General features: G+C 36.5%; 1 protein-coding gene across 3 annotated transcripts; it reads right to left on the bottom strand.

Moving 5' to 3' along the window:
- Positions 1-262: 262 nt before the first annotated feature.
- On the bottom strand, positions 263-21,135 carry LOC146969709 (inositol monophosphatase 1-like). 3 transcript variants are annotated; one of them, XM_085804702.1, is made up of 9 exons: positions 21,104-21,135; positions 9,107-9,180; positions 7,971-8,104; positions 6,071-6,175; positions 4,744-4,789; positions 4,541-4,649; positions 3,727-3,835; positions 2,291-2,442; positions 263-540 (listed from the first exon to the last, which is right to left on the bottom strand). In XM_085804702.1, exons 2-9 carry the CDS (start codon positions 9,164-9,166, stop codon positions 401-403), a joined length of 855 nt encoding a protein of 284 aa, XP_085660828.1. In that variant the 5' UTR covers positions 9,167-9,180; positions 21,104-21,135; the 3' UTR covers positions 263-400. The 3 variants fall into 3 exon arrangements, with proteins under 3 accessions (XP_085660828.1, XP_085660826.1, XP_085660827.1); XM_085804700.1 differs by having other exon boundaries at positions 9,107-9,216; positions 21,026-21,128; XM_085804701.1 differs by lacking the exon at positions 21,104-21,135 and adding an exon at positions 21,044-21,061.
- Between the last annotated feature and the right edge of the window lie 422 nt (positions 21,136-21,557).

Raw genomic sequence — 21,557 nt, 5'->3', positions numbered from 1 at the left:
AACGTGTTAAAACATTTTAAAGGTTATAGCTACAACTTTTTCATCAAAAGGATTCATTTTTCAAAAATAATGCATCCACAGAACAGAACGTCTAGAGGGGTGCAGAATAAAAGTATTCATTTCTTTATAGGCCTAAATAATTGTTTAATACATTTTGACGGGTCCAAAATATATAAATATTTACCCCTTTAAAAACTATTTCATGCAGCTTTGTTTATTTCAGTTGTTTCCATGGCGACCAACAGAAGGAAAAGAGACTTGATGATGTCACAGTCGTCATGTTTTATTGGCTCTGTCTCTACATCTCGTATCATGGAATAAAAATTGAGATTGAAAAAAAAAAATAAAATCTGGTATCACACTTCCTGTGGGCCGACCTAGACCATAATACATCCATGACCTAGACGCCGTTCACGGCCCGGCTGGGGTCCTCGTCGTCACGGCGACAGGGAAACGCCTCCACCGTCTGTGCGATGCTCCGCGCCACGGCGAGCGAGCTGGCGGCGATCACTCTCCGGGACATCATGTCAAACTCCGAGCCTGAACACACACACACACACACACACACACACACACACACACACACACACACACACACACACACACACAGCGACCAATCAGAGAGCGCTACGACTAGACAGGGCCGTTGCTATGAATTCTGGGCCCCCTTAAAGAATACTAAAGTGGGCCCCTCCCCCTAACTTTTCCTCTTTTTTTTTCTTAGACTACGTATGTATTATGGTTTTTTATTTAGCCTTCTTTGTTTTGATGCTAATGCAGCATTACACTGCAAAAACTCAAGTATCTTAGCAAGAATATTTGTCTTATTTCTAGTCAAAGTGTCATTTCTAGTCAAAACAAATCTCATTCTACTTAAAATAAGACACATCATATTAAAAGCAGCTTGTTTTTAGACACTTTTTACTTCTTTCAAGCAGATTTTCACTTGGAATAAGTAGAAAAAATCTGATAGTGGAGCAAGTTTTTCTTCCTTATTACAAGCACAAAAAACTTACTTTCACTGGCAGTTTTTTCTATTTATTGTGAATTTAAGTGAAAATGATCTAAAAACAAGTTAATTTTTAGGTAATGAGTCTTATTTTAAGTGGAAAGAGATTAGTTTTGACTAGAAATGAGACATTTGGACAAGAAATAAGACAAATATTCTTGGAAAGATGTAGAGTTTTTACAGTGTACTATGAGTATTAGTCAGGGTCTTACGCAGAATAAATCAGTCATACAAAGATTAGACTACTGGGGTTTTTTATGGGCCCCACTGGGCGCTGGGCCCCTAGAGTTATCACCACCTTTCTCCCCTATACAACGGCCCTGCGACTAGAGCAGTGTAAAAGAGAGTAAGGACACCTCCATTGACTCCCGTGGTAAGGGTTTAAGGGTTTAAGGGTTTAAGGGTTTAAGGGTTTAAGGGTTTAAGGGTTTAAGGGTTTAAGGGTTTAAGGGTTTTGCCCCCTAGTGGCAGGATATGGGTATTGCAACAGCGCCCAGAAAACCCATTCACTCCAATGTATGTGTGTTGCCCACTTGCTGGTAAATTGATGAAAACGGCCGTGTTTTTGTTTTTAGGTGTCTTGGTCATATCAGATTATACTTAGAATTTGTTTATTACAAAATGTAGATTGAAACATTAATGTAGACAACTAGACTGGAATAATCTTCCTTTAAATTTAATTTTTAATTTTTTTTTTTTGTAACACACTGTAATTTTTTATTTGAATATTATGTTATTATTTTACATTTCTCTTAGTTTATTTAGGCTACTGCTATGGCCATTTGCGGCCATCGAGAGGTTGTGTCCATTCTTGTACTCATTTCTTTTATGTCTGTGTTGATGTCTGTTGTCTTTGTTGTTGTATGTTTGTAGATTGTTGATTGTGTCTTGTCTCTTTTTGGATTGTAATGTGTATTAGGACCCCCTCGAAAACGAGAGGATTCTAACCCTCTCAAGGGGTTTATCCTATTAAATTTCTGAATGAATGAACTATTCTTTTTTTTGTTTTTTTTTACTCTCCTATGTGTTAATGTTTATCTGTAAAGGATCCTCAATGATGCTATTAACGTGGGTGATATAAATGTCCTTAAATTATTGAAAACACCACACTGCTCATTCACCAACAATGCAGAGATGTCAGTTCTTTAGTAAAACCCATATTCCTCCACCAGGAGGCGCTGCCATTGGACCAAGGCTGTCCTTACTCTCCTATTCCTCCAGCGCTCTAGCTACGACGACACACATGGGTCACAGTGACATCATCACACGTCAGATACAGACCGTCCGTATCCATGACGACGCCCCCGGCCTCCTGGACGATGATGGCGGACGCGGCGATGTCCCAGCAGTGCATCCCGATGTGGTAGTAGGCGTCGGCGCCGCCGGTGGCCACCTGGCACATGTCCACCGCCGCCGTGCCCAGAGCCCGCACCCTGACACACACACACACACACACACACACACACACACACACACACACACACACACACACACACACACACACACACACACACACACGCCTGTCAGTCAGCAGTCTGTCACCAGAGATGGACAGAGTACTCCACCCCAGTACTTGAGTAAGAGTACAAATACTGCTGGTCAAAATTTACTCCATTACAAGTAAAAGTAGCTCAGTCCACATGTTACTCCAGTAAGAGTAAAAAAGTAACACTTTACAATAAGGGTCCTTAATTAACGTTAGTTAGTACATTATTAAGCATTAATTAATATATTAACAATCATTATTATGTATTACTTAGGATTAGGAAACACATTAATTCATGTAGCCTATTAGTAAGCAGTTAATTAATGTTTGTTTACTACCCAAAGTTAGTTAATAAATTATTAAGTAATAATAAAAGTTGAATCATGTAATTATTACATTATGTACTCAGCATTAATTAACACATTAGTTTATATATTAATGCTTAATAATGTACTAACTAACGTTAATTAAGGGACCCTTATTGTTAAATGTTACCAGTAAAAAAGTACTTGCTTTTAAAGGTACTTAAGTCAGAGTAAATGTCTTATTGTTCACATCAATGAATGACTCTAATAGTTTCTAAATGAATGTAAGGAGCTTTTAACACTTGTTAGTGCGAATGAACTCTTTGAAAGCAGCTGCACTGATGTGTTAGGGTTTCCTTCACAGACAAACACAGTGTAAGAGCCATATTGTATTGCTTACAATAGTTAGTACATTTTCCTTTAAAATGTGGAACTGCTTCTTTAATTACGCTGCTGATGACATCACAGTAGCTTAGCTCTCAGACCAGGTTAAGGAGCAAGACAGTTTTTTGACGATACCTCAGAGCGAATCTTGTAACTTTTTTAGTTTTTTTTGCTTTTTAAGTAAAGTTATTTTTTGAACGGAGTTATCGCCTTGGAAGATTCTTTTTTTTTTGTCAAGCTTATTGCCAAGAAGAAGCTTAATAGTAGCGGTAAAGCAGAGTAGGCTGAGGAACAAAGATGGCCGCTACACACAGCTTGTGTTATTGTTGTTAGTGTGTTAGTATTTAAAAAAAAAAAAAAAAAAAAGGGGCAGACCTGAAAGTAACCAGTACTTTTCAGCCTTCCTACAAATTAACTCCAGTAAAAGTAAAAAATATTTGTCTTGGAAATGTATTCAAGTAAGAGTAATAAGTACCAAAGAAATCTAATACTCAAGTAAAGTACCAATCCTCTGGATATGTACCACAGTGCAGTACTCTTACCCGTGCACCGGGAGCTTCAGCAGTCTGAAGATGTTGGAGGTCATGGTCGACAGAGAGAGGTCGTCGCGCTCCGCCCCGATCTCCGTCACCACCACACACCTGCTGATGTCTGATTGGACGACACAGAGGAGAGCAGTCAGGAGAAGTCCTCCTTAATGGACATGAACACCCAATACCGCCTTAACACTCACAGCTGCTCAGAGCTACGCTACGGAGGCTCATTATGGGATTTCTTGGTTTCCCTCATCAAACTCATCAAATACACAATCCAACAACTCCACAACGCTCTGGTGGACAAGTTGTGAGCTGCACATTCACCACGCTATGAGATAATAACACAACGTTACCACACAGAGTTGTTTTAGAGGGAAATACAGAGACTGATGATGAAAAACTGTCCCTGAAGGCAACGCGCATCAGTGGTTTTGCATGAATTTCCCTCTAAAACAACTCTGTGTGGTAACGTTGTGTTATTATCTCATAGCGTGGTGAATGTGCAGCTCACAACTTGTCCACCAGAGCGTTGTGGAGTTGTTGGATTGTGTATTTGATGAGTTTGATGAGGGAAACCAAGAAATCCCATAATGAGCCTCCGTAGCGTAGCTCTGAGCAGCTCACGGCTCTGCTCCGCCGTTCTAAAAACAGCTTGCACCGACAATTAAAGGTAACAAACCTACTGCTATGACTATAGGGATTATGGTGATGGGAACAATTTGCCAAAAATGTTGAACTATCCCTTTAACACTACGTAAAGTCTCAGTGTTAGTTCGACAGACTGTGCTGTGATGTCATGATGATGTCATGATGATGTCACCTTCCTGTCCCGAGGCGTGCAGCCGCTCTCCGTTCAGAAACGCTCCTCTTCCTCTCTGAGCGCTGAAGAGTTTGTCCTCCACCAGGCTGTACACGATGCCGAACTCCGTCTGACAACAACAACAACAACAACAACAAGGTGTCAGTCACTTCCTGTTGGAACCTCTGACATCACTCTGACATCACTCTGACAGGTGAGTTCACCTGCTTGTTGACTGCGAAGGCGATGGAGATGGCCACGAAGGGAAACCTGCCAGACATATGACATGATATCACCGTTACCATGACGTCACCGTTACACACGATGACATCACCGTTACACACGATGACATCACCGTTACACTGTAACTACCATGTAGTGAATTCGCCTAATGTGGGACACTTAAGCTTAAATGGGTGTAGGTCTTCCTATCCACAAGTTTCCGAACGTCATCTATGGTCAAAACCAGCTTCCTGTTTTGCCGGTTTGGTGGAATTGTACCTTTACGTTTCCATGGTTTTCAGTCGTTGTCATAGTTACGGTAAACGCATGGATCTATTAACGCTGGCTTTTAACACGGATGTCAGTCTGTGTGATATCCACTGTTAAAAGCTGCTGTGATGATCCATGCGTTTTACAGATTTTCATTGGGGGGAAAAAAATTATAAATCCATGCATTTACCACGACTACTGAAACCATGGAAACGTAAACATAAAATTCCACCAGAAGCGCAAAACCGGCAAAACAGGCTACGTTTTTGACGTTCGGAAAAAGGTGGATAGCAAAAGAAAGTTAATGTAAATGTGGTCTCACACAAGCTGTGATATTACATGATCAAAATCACATGACATCTCAAATGTCCAATCATAGATTTGGGAGGGACAGCCTTCAAACCGGAGGCACCCTGTGTGCAGACCACCAAAATGCTAGATACTTAGGGTTTGGACAAAGTTAGTGTTAAGGCCATAATTTATTTGATTTTTTTGTCAAAATGTGTTTATAATATGTTGATGCATTAAAATATATCTTAATATGGTGTAACCATTCTCAATATTTAGAATTTTGATCAAAATTTCTACTGTCCCACTTTAGGAAACATGCCTTCCTAAAGCGGGACAGGTGGTTTTTCCTAATGTGGGACAGTGCTTTTCCAGGTAAAACTGTGTAGTTGAATAGGTTGAACAATAACAATGGTTGTTGTTTACATGGTTTTATTGTATATAATGACTTTTAAACAGACTTTTTAGTGTCCCACTTTAGGAGCATGACTGTCCCACATTAGGGAACGGAGATTGCCGCAAAAAAATTAGCAATCAGAATTTTAATATGTATGGTATTTCTTTTAGGAGTGTGATATCAGAATTTTCTCTTTGGATTTCATTAGATCACAACCTAAGGATTTCAGAATGGTACAGGATGTAGATTGAAAGTGTTTGCTTCATATCGCAATATAGACCAAAAGTCTAAATTGCAAAAAATGTCCCACATTAGGCGAATTCACCCTAGCTAACGTGATGACATCACAGGGTGGGCGGAGCCTCTCATCTCACCTGTGGACAAAGTTGACCGTCCCGTCGATCGGGTCGATGATCCAGGTGGGAGAGTCGGTCAGCTCCACGCGCTCGCCGGCCGCCACCGACTCCTCGCCGATGAACCTGAGGGTCACAACAGAACCAACAGTTACTGAACAGAACCAACGGTTACTCAACAGAACCAATAGCGTTTTCCGACAGACTAATTGTAACAAAACGTACAAAAACGTTACAATTAGTTCTATTTTTGGGTCCAAAATGAGCCGGACTGCCTGGACTACAACAGAACCTCTAGTTACTTAACAGAACCAACAGAACCAATAGTCCAGGCAAAATAGCGTTTTCCGACAGACTAATGTTTTTCACCATCCATCATTTCTTTGAGGTGTCTAGAACAACATACTAAAAGTCCTAAGAAATCCTAGTTGGGGAAATATGCCATAACTCAATTAGTGTTGAGCTCATTTGCATATTCAAATTCATTTTCTCAAGAAACTTGTAATACAAAAAATGTTACTTTTCATCTATACTTTCATTGTGTAAAGTTTCATTGTGGTAGAATTAAAGGGGGAAAAAATAACCCCATTGGGATGTATTGTTGTCTGGCCTTATTGGCACCATAGACTTTACAGTCAGTCTTGGATTGATGAGAATTAAACATATTTCCCCAACTAGGATTTCTTAGGACTTTTAGTATGTTGTTCTGGACACCTCATAGAAATGATATATGGTGAAAAACATTACAAAAAAGTTACAGTACAGTAGTATAGTTCTATATTTGGGTCAAAAAATGAGCTGGATTGCCTGGACTACAACAGAACCTCTAGTTATTGAACAGAACCAACAGAACCAATAGTCCAGGCAAAATAGCGTTTTCCGACAGACTAATTGTAACAGAATGTTTTTCACCATACATCATTTCTATGAGGTGTCCAGAACAACATACTAAAAGTCCTAAGAAATCCTTAGTTGAAGAAATATGCCATAACTCAATTAGTGTTAAACTCATTTGCATATTCAAATTCATTTCAGTTCAAAGAAACTTGTAATACAAAAAATGTTACTTTTTATCTATACTTCCATTGTGTAAAGTTTCATTGTGGTAGAATTAAAGGAAAAAAATACCCCCATTGGGATGTATTGTTGTCTGGCCTTATTGGCACCATAGACTTTATACAGTAAATCTTGGATTGATGAGAATTAAACATATTTCCCCAACTAGGATTTCTTAGGACTTTTAGTATGTTGTTCTGGACACCTCATAGAAATGATTTATGGTGAAAAACATTCTGTTACAATTAGTCTGTCGGAAAACGCTATTTTGCCTGGACTATAAAGTCTATGGTGCCAATACAATACACCTCAATGGGGCTGTTTTTTTCCTTTACTCCTATCACAATGAAACTTTACACAATGAAAGTATCCATGAAAAGTAACATTTTTTGTATTACACGTTTTTTTTAAAAATTAATTTGAATATGCAAATGAGCAATACACTAATGGAATATGCCCAAAATACACCCGAATAGGCTTGTTTTTGTTTTTTTTTCCTTTACTCCTACCACAATGAAACTTTACACAATGAAAGTATACATGAAAAGTAACATTTTCTGTCTTAAAGTTTCTTGGAAAATTAATTTTAAATATGCAAATGAGCTCAACACTAATTGACTTATGGTACAAAATAGCCCCATTGGGGTGTATTGTATTGGCACCATAGACTTTATACAGTGAATCAATGTTGGATTGATGAGAATTAAACATATTTCCCTAGGATTTCTTAGGACTTTTAGTATGTTGTTCTGGACACCTCAAAGAAATGATGTATGGTGTAAAACATTCTGTTACAATTAGTTCTATTTTTGGGTCCAAAATGAGCCAGATTGCCTGGACTACAACAGAACAGAAGCAACAGAACCTGTGCTGGGGGTATCTTTTCCTTATGGCCTCGATCAGAATCTTCTCGACCCGTTGATCCGTCTCCGTGACGAGGTCGGCCGGAGAACTCTTCAGGTGAACCTCTTTCTGCTGCTGGAACGCCGTCATGACAACCTAAGGATAGGGCAAGAGGATTTAGCATTTAAAGCTAAGTTTGACTCTCCAGAATCAACATTGTAGATATCAACAACGTCTTTCTGACTGGTCGTAACTACATTTGGAATAGTTGGATTTTTCATTTAATTCAAGATATCTGTAATTCAGTTTTACCTCTTGTCAAAAAGAACATTTCAGATCCACAACTACGTTCTTCCTTCACTGTAACCATTCATGTGTATGGGGTTTGTCATTACAGATATCTACAGTTCAGTTACATTTCAAAGGAGGTTAAATCGAAAGCAACTGGACTTAGTTATTTGTCTAGTCTAGACAAATAACTAAGTCCAGTTGCTTTCAATTTAACCTCCTTTGAAATACTATGACCTGGACAAATGAGAATATGCACAGGCTTAATTCAGTTACAGATATCCGCTATGTGAATTACAGATATCTGTAACTGAATTACGACTAGTACTAATTCCAGTTTGAGACACAACAAACAACTTCATTTCGACTAGTCAAAACTTAATTACAGATATCTGAAAAGGGACATGTAGATATCTTTAATTGAGGTGAATTAGAGATATCTAGAACTGGAATTATGACTAGTCAGAATCAAGTTGTAGATATCTGTAACTGGAATTAGTACTAGTGGTAATTCAGTTACAGATATCTGTAATTCACATAGTGGATATTGCAACTGAATTGTAGATATCTGTAATGACAAACCCCATACACATGAATGGTTACAGTGAAGGAAGAACGTAGTTGTGGATCTGAAATGTTCTTTTTGACAAGAGGCAAAACTGAATTACAGAGATCTACAACACACATCCAGTCTGGCTTTTAAATGTCAAAATGGCTTGATATATGAGGACACACAGCGCAGTGTGTGTGTGTGTGTGTGTGTGTGTGTTCACGCTATTCTTTCTTTATCAGCTGAACTGCTGGTGACCCGGCTCCAAACCTGAGTGACATCATCAGCGGCTGCAGCTGATTGGCCGCTGCGTCTCTTACCTCACTGGCCTGTTTGGCGATGGAGACGCCGAAGTGGAGACAGTCGGTCCAGTCGGCCATGTTGGAGAGAAACGCTGAGGGAGGAGGAGGAGAAGAAGGAGGAGAAGGACCTGACCAGGAGAGGAAGAGTAGAACGTCGTGAGAGAAGAGAAGAGAAGAGAAGAGAAGAGAAGAGAAGAGAAGAGAAGAAAGAAATGAAGGAGTAGAGGAAGAGTAGAAAAAAATAGAAAAGGTGAAGGTGGAGAAACAGCAGACAGATTAGAAACAATGGAAACAGTAGAAACAATAGAAACAGTAGAAACAGTGGAGGCAATACAAACAGTAGAAATAATAGAAACAGTAGAAACAATACAAACAGTAGAAATAGTGGAGGCAATACAAATAATAGAAACAATGCAAACAGTAGCAGTAGAAGTAATAGAAATAACAGAAACAGTAGAAACAGAGACAGTAATATCAATACAAACAAACAATAGAGACAGTAGAAACAATAGAAACAAACAGTAGAAACAGTAGAGACAATAAAACCAATAGAAGCAGTAGAGACAGTAGAAACAAACAGTAGAAACAATAGAAACAAACAGTAGAAACAATAGAAACAAACAGTAGAAACAATAGAAACAAACAGTAGAAACAATAGAAACAACCAGTAGAGACAGTAGAGACAGTAGAAACAAACAGTAGAGACAGAAGAGACAGGAGAAACAGTAGAAACAACCAGTAGAAACAGTAGAACCAGTAGAGACAATAGAGACAGTAGAAACAAACAGTAGAAACAGTAGAAACAAACAGCAGAAACAATAGAAACAAACAGTAGAAACAGTAGAAACAATAGAAACAAACAGTAGAAACAGTAGAACCAGTAGAGACAATAGAGACAGTAGAAACAAACAGTAGAAACAGTAGAAACAAACAGTAGAAACAGTAGAGACAGTAGAAACAGTAAAACCGTAGAAATAGAAACAGTAGAAACAGTAGAGACAGTAGAAACAAACAGTAGAGACAAACAGTAGAAACAGTAGAGACAGTAGAAACAGTAGAAACAAACAGTAGAGACAGTAGAAACAAACAGTAGAAACAGTAGAAACAGTAGAGACAAACAGTAGAGACAAACAGTAAAAACAGTAGAAACAGTAGAAACAGTAGAACCAGTAGAACCAGTAGAAACAAACAGTAGAAATAGTAGAGACAAACAGTAGAAACAAACAGTAGAAACAGTAGAACCAGTAGAAACAAACAGTAGAAATAGTAGAGACAAACAGTAGAAACAAACAGTAGAAACAGTATAAACAAACAGTAGAAACAGTAGAAGCAAACAGCAGAAACAATAGAAACAAACAGTAGAAACAGTAGAAACAATAGAAACAAACAGTAGAAACAGTAGAACCAGTAGAAACAACCAGTAGAAACAGTAGAAACAACCAGTAGAGACAGTATAAACAAACAGTAGAAACAAACAGTAGAAACAGTAGAAACAAACAGTAGAAACATACAGTAGAAACAGTAGAAACAAACAGTAGAGACAGCAGAAACAGTAGAAATAGAAACAAACAGTAGAAACAAACAGTAGAACCAGTAGAAACAAACAGTAGAAACAGTAGAGACAAACAGTAGAGACAGTAGAAATAGAAACAGTAGAAACAAACAGTAGAAACAACCAGTAGAGACAAACAGTAGAAACAGTAGAAACAAACAGTAGAAATAGTAGAGACAAACAGTAGAAACAAACAGTAGAAACAAACAGTAGAAACAGTAGAAACAAACAGTAGAGACAGCAGAAACAGTAGAAATAGAAACAAACAGTAGAAACAAACAGTAGAACCAGTAGAGACAAACAGTAGAAACAGTAGAACCAGTAGAAACAAACAGTAGAAATAGTAGAGACAAACAGTAGAAACAAACAGTAGAAACAGTAGAAATAGAAACAGTAGAAATAGAAACAGTAGAAATAGAAACAGTAGAAACAGTAGAGACAAACAGTAGAAACAGTAGAAACAAACAGTAGAAACAGTAGAGACAGTAGAAACAGTAGAAACAAACAGTAGAAACAGTAGAAACAAACAGTAGAAACAGTAGAGACAGTAGAGACAGTAGAAACAGTAGAAACAAACAGTAGAAACAGAAATAGAAACAGTAGAAACAGTAGAGACAAACAGTAGAAACAGTAGAAACAAACAGTAGAGACAGTAGAAATAGAAACAGTAGAAACAGTAGAGACAGTAGAAACAAACAGTAGAAACAGTAGAGACAGTAGAAACAGTAGAAATAGAAGAGACAGTAGAAACAGTAGAGACAGTAGAAACAGTAGAGACAGTAGAAATAGAAACAGTAGAAACAGTAGAGACAGTAGAGACAAACAATAGAAACAGTAGAAATAGAAACAGTAGAGACAGTAGAAACAACCAGTAGAAATAGAGACAGTAGAAACAGTAGAAATAGAAACAGTAGAGACAGTAGAAACAATAGAGACAAACAATAGAAACAGTAGAAATAGAAACAGTAGAAATAGAAACAGTAGAGACAGTAGAAACAATAGAGACAAACAATAGAAACAGTAGAAATAGAAACAGTAGAAATAGAGACAGTAGAAATAGAGACAGTAGAAACAAACAGTAGAAACAGTAGAAACAAACAGTAGAAATAGAAACAGTAGAAATAGAGACAGTCTGTACCTCAGCTGCTGCTGAACCAGTAGAGACAAACAGTAGAAACAGTAGAAATAGAAACAGTAGAAACAGTAGAAACAGTAGAGACAAACAGTAGAAACAGTAGAAAAAAACAATAGAAACAGTAGAGACAGTAGAAACAGTAGAAACAAACAGTAGAAACAGTAGAAACAAACAGTAGAAACAGTAGAAACAAACAGTAGAAACAGTAGAGACAGTAGAGACAGTAGAAACAGTAGAAACAAACAGTAGAAACAGAAATAGAAACAGTAGAAACAAACAGTAGAAACAGAAATAGAAACAGTAGAAACAGTAGAGACAAACAGTAGAAATAGTAGCGACAAACAGTAGAGACAGTAGAAACAAACAGTAGAAACAAACAGTAGAAACAGTAGAAACAAACAGTAGAAACATACAGTAGAAACAGTAGAAACAAACAGTAGAGACAGCAGAAACAGTAGAAATAGAAACAAACAGTAGAAACAAACAGTAGAACCAGTAGAAACAAACAGTAGAAACAGTAGAGACAAACAGTAGAGACAGTAGAAACAGTAGAAATAGAAACAGTAGAAACAAACAGTAGAAACAACCAGTAGAGACAAACAGTAGAAACAGTAGAAACAAACAGTAGAAATAGTAGAGACAAACAGTAGAAACAAACAGTAGAAACAAACAGTAGAAACAGTAGAAACAAACAGTAGAGACAGCAGAAACAGTAGAAATAGAAACAAACAGTAGAAACAAACAGTAGAACCAGTAGAGACAAACAGTAGAAACAGTAGAACCAGTAGAAACAAACAGTAGAAATAGTAGAGACAAACAGTAGAAACAAACAGTAGAAACAGTAGAAATAGAAACAGTAGAAATAGAAACAGTAGAAACAGTAGAGACAAACAGTAGAAACAGTAGAAACAAACAGTAGAAACAGTAGAGACAGTAGAAACAGTAGAAACAAACAGTAGAAACAGTAGAAACAAACAGTAGAAACAGTAGAGACAGTAGAGACAGTAGAAACAAACAGTAGAAACAGAAATAGAAACAGTAGAAACAGTAGAGACAAACAGTAGAAACAGTAGACACAAACAGTAGAGACAGTAGAAATAGAAACAGTAGAAACAGTAGAGACAGTAGAAACAAACAGTAGAAACAGTAGAGACAGTAGAAACAGTAGAAATAGAAGAGACAGTAGAAACAGTAGAGACAGTAGAAATAGAAACAGTAGAAACAGTAGAGACAGTAGAGACAAACAATAGAAACAGTAGAAATAGAAACAGTAGAGACAGTAGAAACAACCAGTAGAAATAGAGACAGTAGAAACAGTAGAAATAGAAACAGTAGAGACAGTAGAAACAACCAGTAGAAATAGAGACAGTAGAAACAGTAGAAATAGAAACAGTAGAGACAGTAGAAACAATAGAGACAAACAATAGAAACAGTAGAAATAGAAACAGTAGAAATAGAGACAGTAGAAATAGAGACAGTAGAAACAAACAGTAGAAACAGTAGAAACAAACAGTAGAAATAGAAACAGTAGAAATAGAGACAGTCTGTACCTCAGCTGCTGCTGAACCAGTAGAGACAAACAGTAGAAACAGTAGAAATAGAAACAGTAGAAACAGTAGAAACAGTAGAGACAAACAGTAGAAACAGTAGAAACAAACAATAGAAACAGTAGAGACAGTAGAAACAGTAGAAACAAACAGTAGAAACAGTAGAGACAGTAGAGACAGTAGAAACAGTAGAAACAAACAGTAGAAACAGAAATAGAAACAGTAGAAACAAACAGTAGAAACAGAAATAGAAACAGTAGAAACAGTAGAGACAAACAGTAGAAACAGTAGAAACAAACAGTAGAGACAGTAGAAATAGAAACAGTAGAAATAGTAGAGACAAACAGTAGAAACAAACAGTAGAAACAGTAGAACCAGTAGAAACAAACAGTAGAAATAGTAGAGACAAACAGTAGAAACAAACAGTAGAAACAGTATAAACAAACAGTAGAAACAGTAGAAGCAAACAGCAGAAACAATAGAAACAAACAGTAGAAACAGTAGAAACAATAGAAACAAACAGTAGAAACAGTAGAACCAGTAGAAACAACCAGTAGAAACAGTAGAAACAACCAGTAGAGACAGTATAAACAAACAGTAGAAACAAACAGTAGAAACAGTATAAACAAACAGTAGAAACATACAGTAGAAACAGTAGAAACAAACAGTAGAGACAGCAGAAACAGTAGAAATAGAAACAAACAGTAGAAACAAACAGTAGAACCAGTAGAAACAAACAGTAGAAACAGTAGAGACAAACAGTAGAGACAGTAGAAACAGTAGAAATAGAAACAGTAGAAACAAACAGTAGAAACAACCAGTAGAGACAAACAGAAGAAACAGTAGAAACAAACAGTAGAAACAGAAATAGAAACAGTAGAAACAGTAGAGACAAACAGTAGAAACAGTAGAAACAAACAGTAGAGACAGTAGAAATAGAAACAGTAGAAACAGTAGAGACAGTAGAAACAAACAGTAGAAACAGTAGAGACAGTAGAAACAGTAGAAATAGAAGAGACAGTAGAAACAGTAGAGACAGTAGAAATAGAAACAGTAGAAACAGTAGAGACAGTAGAGACAAACAATAGAAACAGTAGAAATAGAAACAGTAGAGACAGTAGAAACAACCAGTAGAAATAGAGACAGTAGAAACAGTAGAAATAGAAACAGTAGAGACAGTAGAAACAACCAGTAGAAATAGAAATAGTAGAAATAGAGACAGTAGAAATAGAGACAGTAGAAACAAACAGTAGAAACAGTAGAAACAAACAGTAGAAATAGAAACAGTAGAAACAGTAGAGACAAACAGTAGAAACAGTAGAAACAAACAGTAGAGACAGTAGAAATAGAAACAGTAGAAATAGTAGAGACAAACAGTAGAAACAAACAGTAGAAACAGTAGAACCAGTAGAAACAAACAGTAGAAATAGTAGAGACAAACAGTAGAAACAAACAGTAGAAACAGTATAAACAAACAGTAGAAACAGTAGAAGCAAACAGCAGAAACAATAGAAACAAACAGTAGAAACAGTAGAAACAATAGAAACAAACAGTAGAAACAGTAGAAACAGTAGAAACAACCAGTAGAGACAGTATAAACAAACAGTAGAAACAAACAGTAGAAACAGTATAAACAAACAGTAGAAACATACAGTAGAAACAGTAGAAACAAACAGTAGAGACAGCAGAAACAGTAGAAATAGAAACAAACAGTAGAAACAAACAGTAGAACCAGTAGAAACAAACAGTAGAAACAGTAGAGACAAACAGTAGAGACAGTAGAAACAGTAGAAATAGAAACAGTAGAAACAAACAGTAGAAACAACCAGTAGAGACAAACAGAAGAAACAGTAGAAACAAACAGTAGAAATAGTAGAGACAAACAGTAGAAACAAACAGTAGAAACAAACAGTAGAAACAGTAGAAACAAACAGTAGAGACAGCAGAAACAGTAGAAATAGAAACAAACAGTAGAAACAAACAGTAGAACCAGTAGAGACAAACAGTAGAAACAAACAGTAGAAACAGTAGAAACAAACAGTAGAGACAGCAGAAACAGTAGAAATAGAAACAAACAGTAGAAACAAACAGTAGAACCAGTAGAGACAAACAGTAGAAACAGTAGAACCAGTAGAAACAAACAGTAGAAATAGTAGAGACAAACAGTAGAAACAAACAGTAGAAACAGTAGAAATAGAAACAGTAGAAATAGAAACAGTAGAAACAGTAGAGACAAACAGTAGAAACAGTAGAAACAAACAGTAGAAACAGTAGAGACAGTAGAAACAGTAGAAACAAACAGTAGAAACAGTAGAAACAAACAGTAGAAACAGTAGAGACAGTAGAGACAGTAGAAACAAACAGTAGAAACAGAAATAGAAACAGTAGAAACAGTAGAGACAAACAGTAGAAACAGTAGAAACAAACAGTAGAGACAGTAGAAATAGAAACAGTAGAAACAGTAGAAATAGAAACAGTAGAGACAGTAGAAACAACCAGTAGAAATAGAAACAGTAGAGACAGTAGAAACAACCAGTAGAAATAGAGACAGTAGAAACAGTAGAAATAGAAACAGTAGAGACAGTAGAAACAACCAGTAGAAATAGAGACAGTAGAAACAGTAGAAATAGAAACAGTAGAGACAGTAGAAACAATAGAGACAAACAATAGAAACAGTAGAAATAGAAACAGTAGAAATAGAGACAGTAGAAATAGAGACAGTAGAAACAAACAGTAGAAACAGTAGAAACAAACAGTAGAAATAGAAACAGTAGAAATAGAGACAGTCTGTACCTCAGCTGCTGCTGAACCAGTAGAGACAAACAGTAGAAACAGTAGAAATAGAAACAGTAGAAACAGTAGAAACAGTAGAGACAAACAGTAGAAACAGTAGAAACAAACAATAGAAACAGTAGAGACAGTAGAAACAGTAGAAACAAACAGTAGAAACAGTAGAGACAGTAGAGACAGTAGAAACAGTAGAAACAAACAGTAGAAACAGAAATAGAAACAGTAGAAACAAACAGTAGAAACAGAAATAGAAACAGTAGAAACAGTAGAGACAAACAGTAGAAACAGTAGAAACAAACAGTAGAGACAGTAGAAATAGAAACAGTAGAAATAGTAGAGACAAACAGTAGAAACAAACAGTAGAAACAGTAGAACCAGTAGAAACAAACAGTAGAAATAGTAGAGACAAACAGTAGAAACAAACAGTAGAAACAGTATAAACAAACAGTAGAAACAGTAGAAGCAAACAGCAGAAACAATAGAAACAAACAGTAGAAACAGTAGAAACAATAGAAACAAACAGTAGAAACAGTAGAACCAGTAGAAACAACCAGTAGAAACAGTAGAAACAACCAGTAGAGACAGTATAAACAAACAGTAGAAACAAACAGTAGAAACAGTATAAACAAACAGTAGAAACATACAGTAGAAACAGTAGAAACAAACAGTAGAGACAGCAGAAACAGTAGAAATAGAAACAAACAGTAGAAACAAACAGTAGAACCAGTAGAAACAAACAGTAGAAACAGTAGAGACAAACAGTAGAGACAGTAGAAACAGTAGAAATAGAAACAGTAGAAACAAACAGTAGAAACAACCAGTAGAGACAAACAGAAGAAACAGTAGAAACAAACAGTAGAAACAGAAATAGAAACAGTAGAAACAGTAGAGACAAACAGTAGAAACAGTAGAAACAAACAGTAGAGACAGTAGAAATAGAAACAGTAGAAACAGTAGAGACAGTAGAAACAAACAGTAGAAACAGTAGAGACAGTAGAAACAGTAGAAATAGAAGAGACAGTAGAAACAGTAGAGACAGTAGAAATAGAAACAGTAGAAACAGTAGAGACAGTAGAGACAAACAATAGAAACAGTAGAAATAGAAACAGTAGAGACAGTAGAAACAACCAGTAGAAATAGAGACAGTAGAAACAGTAGAAATAGAAACAGTAGAGACAGTAGTAGTTTCAGTCTGTACCTCAGCTGCTGCTGAACCAGTAGAGACAAACAGTAGAAACAGTAGAAATAGAAACAGTAGAAACAGTAGAAACAGTAGAGACAAACAGTAGAAACAGTAGAAACAAACAGTAGAAACAGTAGAGACAAACAGTAGAAACAAACAGTAGAAACAGTAGAGACAAACAGTAGAAACAGTAGAAACAAACAGTAGAAACAGTAGAGACAAACAGTAGAAACAGTAGAAACAAACAGTAGAAACAGAAATAGAAACAGTAGAAACAAACAGTAGAAACAGAAATAGAAACAGTAGAAACAGTAGAGACAAACAGTAGAAACAGTAGAAACAAACAGTAGAGACAGTAGAAATAGAAACAGTAGAAATAGTAGAGACAAACAGTAGAAACAAACAGTAGAAACAGTAGAACCAGTAGAAACAAACAGTAGAAATAGTAGAGACAAACAGTAGAAACAAACAGTAGAAACAGTATAAACAAACAGTAGAAACAGTAGAAGCAAACAGCAGAAACAATAGAAACAAACAGTAGAAACAGTAGAAACAATAGAAACAAACAGTAGAAACAGTAGAACCAGTAGAAACAACCAGTAGAAACAGTAGAAACAACCAGTAGAGACAGTATAAACAAACAGTAGAAACAAACAGTAGAAACAGTATAAACAAACAGTAGAAACATACAGTAGAAACAGTAGAAACAAACAGTAGAGACAGCAGAAACAGTAGAAATAGAAACAAACAGTAGAAACAAACAGTAGAACCAGTAGAAACAAACAGTAGAAACAGTAGAGACAAACAGTAGAGACAGTAGAAACAGTAGAAATAGAAACAGTAGAAACAAACAGTAGAAACAACCAGTAGAGACAAACAGAAGAAACAGTAGAAACAAACAGTAGAAATAGTAGAGACAAACAGTAGAAACAAACAGTAGAAACAAACAGTAGAAACAGTAGAAACAAACAGTAGAGACAGCAGAAACAGTAGAAATAGAAACAAACAGTAGAAACAAACAGTAGAACCAGTAGAGACAAACAGTAGAAACAAACAGTAGAAACAGTAGAAACAAACAGTAGAGACAGCAGAAACAGTAGAAATAGAAACAAACAGTAGAAACAAACAGTAGAACCAGTAGAGACAAACAGTAGAAACAGTAGAACCAGTAGAAACAAACAGTAGAAATAGTAGAGACAAACAGTAGAAACAAACAGTAGAAACAGTAGAAATAGAAACAGTAGAAATAGAAACAGTAGAAACAGTAGAGACAAACAGTAGAAACAGTAGAAACAAACAGTAGAAACAGTAGAGACAGTAGAAACAGTAGAAACAAACAGTAGAAACAGTAGAAACAAACAGTAGAAACAGTAGAGACAGTAGAGACAGTAGAAACAAACAGTAGAAACAGAAATAGAAACAGTAGAAACAGTAGAGACAAACAGTAGAAACAGTAGAAACAAACAGTAGAGACAGTAGAAATAGAAACAGTAGAAACAGTAGAGACAGTAGAAACAAACAGTAGAAACAGTAGAGACAGTAGAAACAGTAGAAATAGAAGAGACAGTAGAAACAGTAGAGACAGTAGAAATAGAAACAGTAGAAACAGTAGAGACAGTAGAGACAAACAATAGAAACAGTAGAACTAGAAACAGTAGAGACAGTAGAAACAACCAGTAGAAATAGAGACAGTAGAAACAGTAGAAATAGAAACAGTAGAGACAGTAGAAACAACCAGTAGAAATAGAGACAGTAGAAACAGTAGAAATAGAAACAGTAGAGACAGTAGAAACAATAGAGACAAACAATAGAAACAGTAGAAATAGAAACAGTAGAAATAGAGACAGTAGAAATAGAGACAAACAGTAGAAACAAACAGTAGAAACAAACAGTAGAAACAGTAGAAACAAACAGTAGAGACAGCAGAAACAGTAGAAATAGAAACAAACAGTAGAAACAAACAGTAGAACCAGTAGAGACAAACAGTAGAAACAGTAGAACCAGTAGAAACAAACAGTAGAAATAGTAGAGACAAACAGTAGAAACAAACAGTAGAAACAGTAGAAATAGAAACAGTAGAAATAGAAACAGTAGAAACAGTAGAGACAAACAGTAGAAACAGTAGAAACAAACAGTAGAAACAGTAGAGACAGTAGAAACAGTAGAAACAAACAGTAGAAACAGTAGAAACAAACAGTAGAAACAGTAGAGACAGTAGAGACAGTAGAAACAGTAGAAACAAACAGTAGAAACAGAAATAGAAACAGTAGAAACAGTAGAGACAAACAGTAGAAACAGTAGAAACAAACAGTAGAGACAGTAGAAATAGAAACAGTAGAAACAGTAGAGACAGTAGAAACAAACAGTAGAAACAGTAGAGACAGTAGAAACAGTAGAAATAGAAGAGACAGTAGAAACAGTAGAGACAGTAGAAATAGAAACAGTAGAAACAGTAGAGACAGTAGAGACAAACAATAGAAACAGTAGAAATAGAAACAGTAGAGACAGTAGAAACAACCAGTAGAAATAGAGACAGTAGAAACAGTAGAAATAGAAACAGTAGAGACAGTAGAAACAATAGAGACAAACAATAGAAACAGTAGAAATAGAAACAGTAGAAATAGAAACAGTAGAGACAGTAGAAACAATAGAGACAAACAATAGAAACAGTAGAAATAGAAACAGTAGAAATAGAGACAGTAGAAACAAACAGTAGAAACAGTAGAAACAGTAGAAACAGTAGAAACAAACAGTAGAAATAGAAACAGTAGAAATAGAGACAGTCTGTACCTCAGCTGCTGCTGAACCAGTAGAGACAAACAGTAGAAACAGTAGAAATAGAAACAGTAGAAACAGTAGAAACAGTAGAGACAAACAGTAGAAACAGTAGAAACAAACAATAGAAACAGTAGAGACAGTAGAAACAGTAGAAACAAACAGTAGAAACAGTAGAAACAAACAGTAGAAACAGTAGAGACAGTAGAGACAGTAGAAACAGTAGAAACAAACAGTAGAAACAGAAATAGAAACAGTAGAAACAGTAGAGACAAACAGTAGAAACAGTAGAAACAAACAGTAGAGACAGTAGAAATAGAAACAGTAGAAACAGTAGAGACAGTAGAGACAGTAGAAACAAACAGTAGAAACAGTAGAAACAGTAGAAATAGAAGAGACAGTAGAAACAGTAGAGACAGTAGAAATAGAGACAGTAGAAATAGAAACAGTAGAAACAGTAGAGACAGTAGAGACAAACAATAGAAACAGTAGAAATAGAAACAGTAGAGACAGTAGAAACAACCAGTAGAAATAGAGACAGTAGAAACAGTAGAAATAGAAACAGTAGAGACAGTAGAAACAATAGAGACAAACAATAGAAACAGTAGAAATAGAAACAGTAGAAATAGAGACAGTAGAAACAAACAGTAGAAACAGTAGAAACAGTAGAAACAGTAGAAACAAACAGTAGAAATAGAAACAGTAGAAATAGAGACAGTCTGTACCTCAGCTGCTGCTGAACCAGTAGAGACAAACAGTAGAAACAGTAGAAATAGAAACAGTAGAGACAGTAGAAACAATAGAGACAAACAATAGAAACAGTAGAAATAGAAACAGTAGAAATAGAGACAGTAGAAACAAACAGTAGAAACAGTAGAAACAAACAGTAGAAACAGTAGAAACAGTAGAAACAAACAGTAGAAATAGAAACAGTAGAAATAGAGACAGTCTGTACCTTAGAACCAGTCTGTACCTCAGCTGCTGCTGAACCAGTAGAAACAGTAGAAACAGTAGAAACAGAACCAGTCTGTACCTCAGCTGCTGCCAGTTCCTGCAAATGAAAAAGTTTCAGTTCTTCTGAAGTTTTTCTGTTTTTATGCAGCAGCCAGCCAATCAGAGAGCAGCTCCCGCCTCCTGCTGCACAGCCAGCCAATCAGAGAGCAGCTCCCGCCTCCTGCTGCACAGCCAGCCAATGGCAGCGCAGCACCGGTCTCTAGGCCCCGCCCCCTGTGTCAGGCACAGACATCTTCATCCTCCTCATCCTCATCCTGCTGCTTCTCCATTCACTCCTCTGTGTGTGTGTGTGTGTGTTACTGTGTTAGTGTGTGTGTGTGTGTGTGTGTGTGTGTGTGTGTGTGTGTGTGTGTGTGTGTGTGTGTGCATCCTCATCCTCCTGCTTCTTCCATTCACTCCTCTGTTCAAACAGCAGCTGTACGCTGCCCTACAACACAAGAAGGGGGAAACTCATTTTTTGTCAAAAATGAGAT

The sequence above is a fragment of the Trachurus japonicus genome, chromosome 17 (assembly GCF_045865225.1).
Source record: "Trachurus japonicus isolate A0001 chromosome 17, Traja_1.0".
NCBI classification, from domain to species: Eukaryota; Metazoa; Chordata; class Actinopteri; order Carangiformes; family Carangidae; genus Trachurus; species Trachurus japonicus.
The sequence above is the reverse complement of the archived record's forward strand: the minus strand, read 5'-3'. Positions and strand labels throughout refer to the sequence as shown.

What these genes read in the sequence shown, in the direction of transcription:
- LOC146969709 (XM_085804702.1), bottom strand. Translation starts at nt 9,166, where the DNA reads ATGGCCGACTGGACCGACTGTCTCCACTTCGGCGTCTCCATCGCCAAA. An exon ending in TCGCCAAACAGGCCAGTGAG is followed by an intron (nt 8,105 to 9,106) that starts GTAAGAGACGCA and finishes CCCTATCCTTAG; the next exon opens with GTTGTCATGACGGCGTTCCA. An exon ending in AAAAGATACCCCCAGCACAG is followed by an intron (nt 6,176 to 7,970) that starts GTTCTGTTGCTT and finishes TGTGACCCTCAG; the next exon opens with GTTCATCGGCGAGGAGTCGG.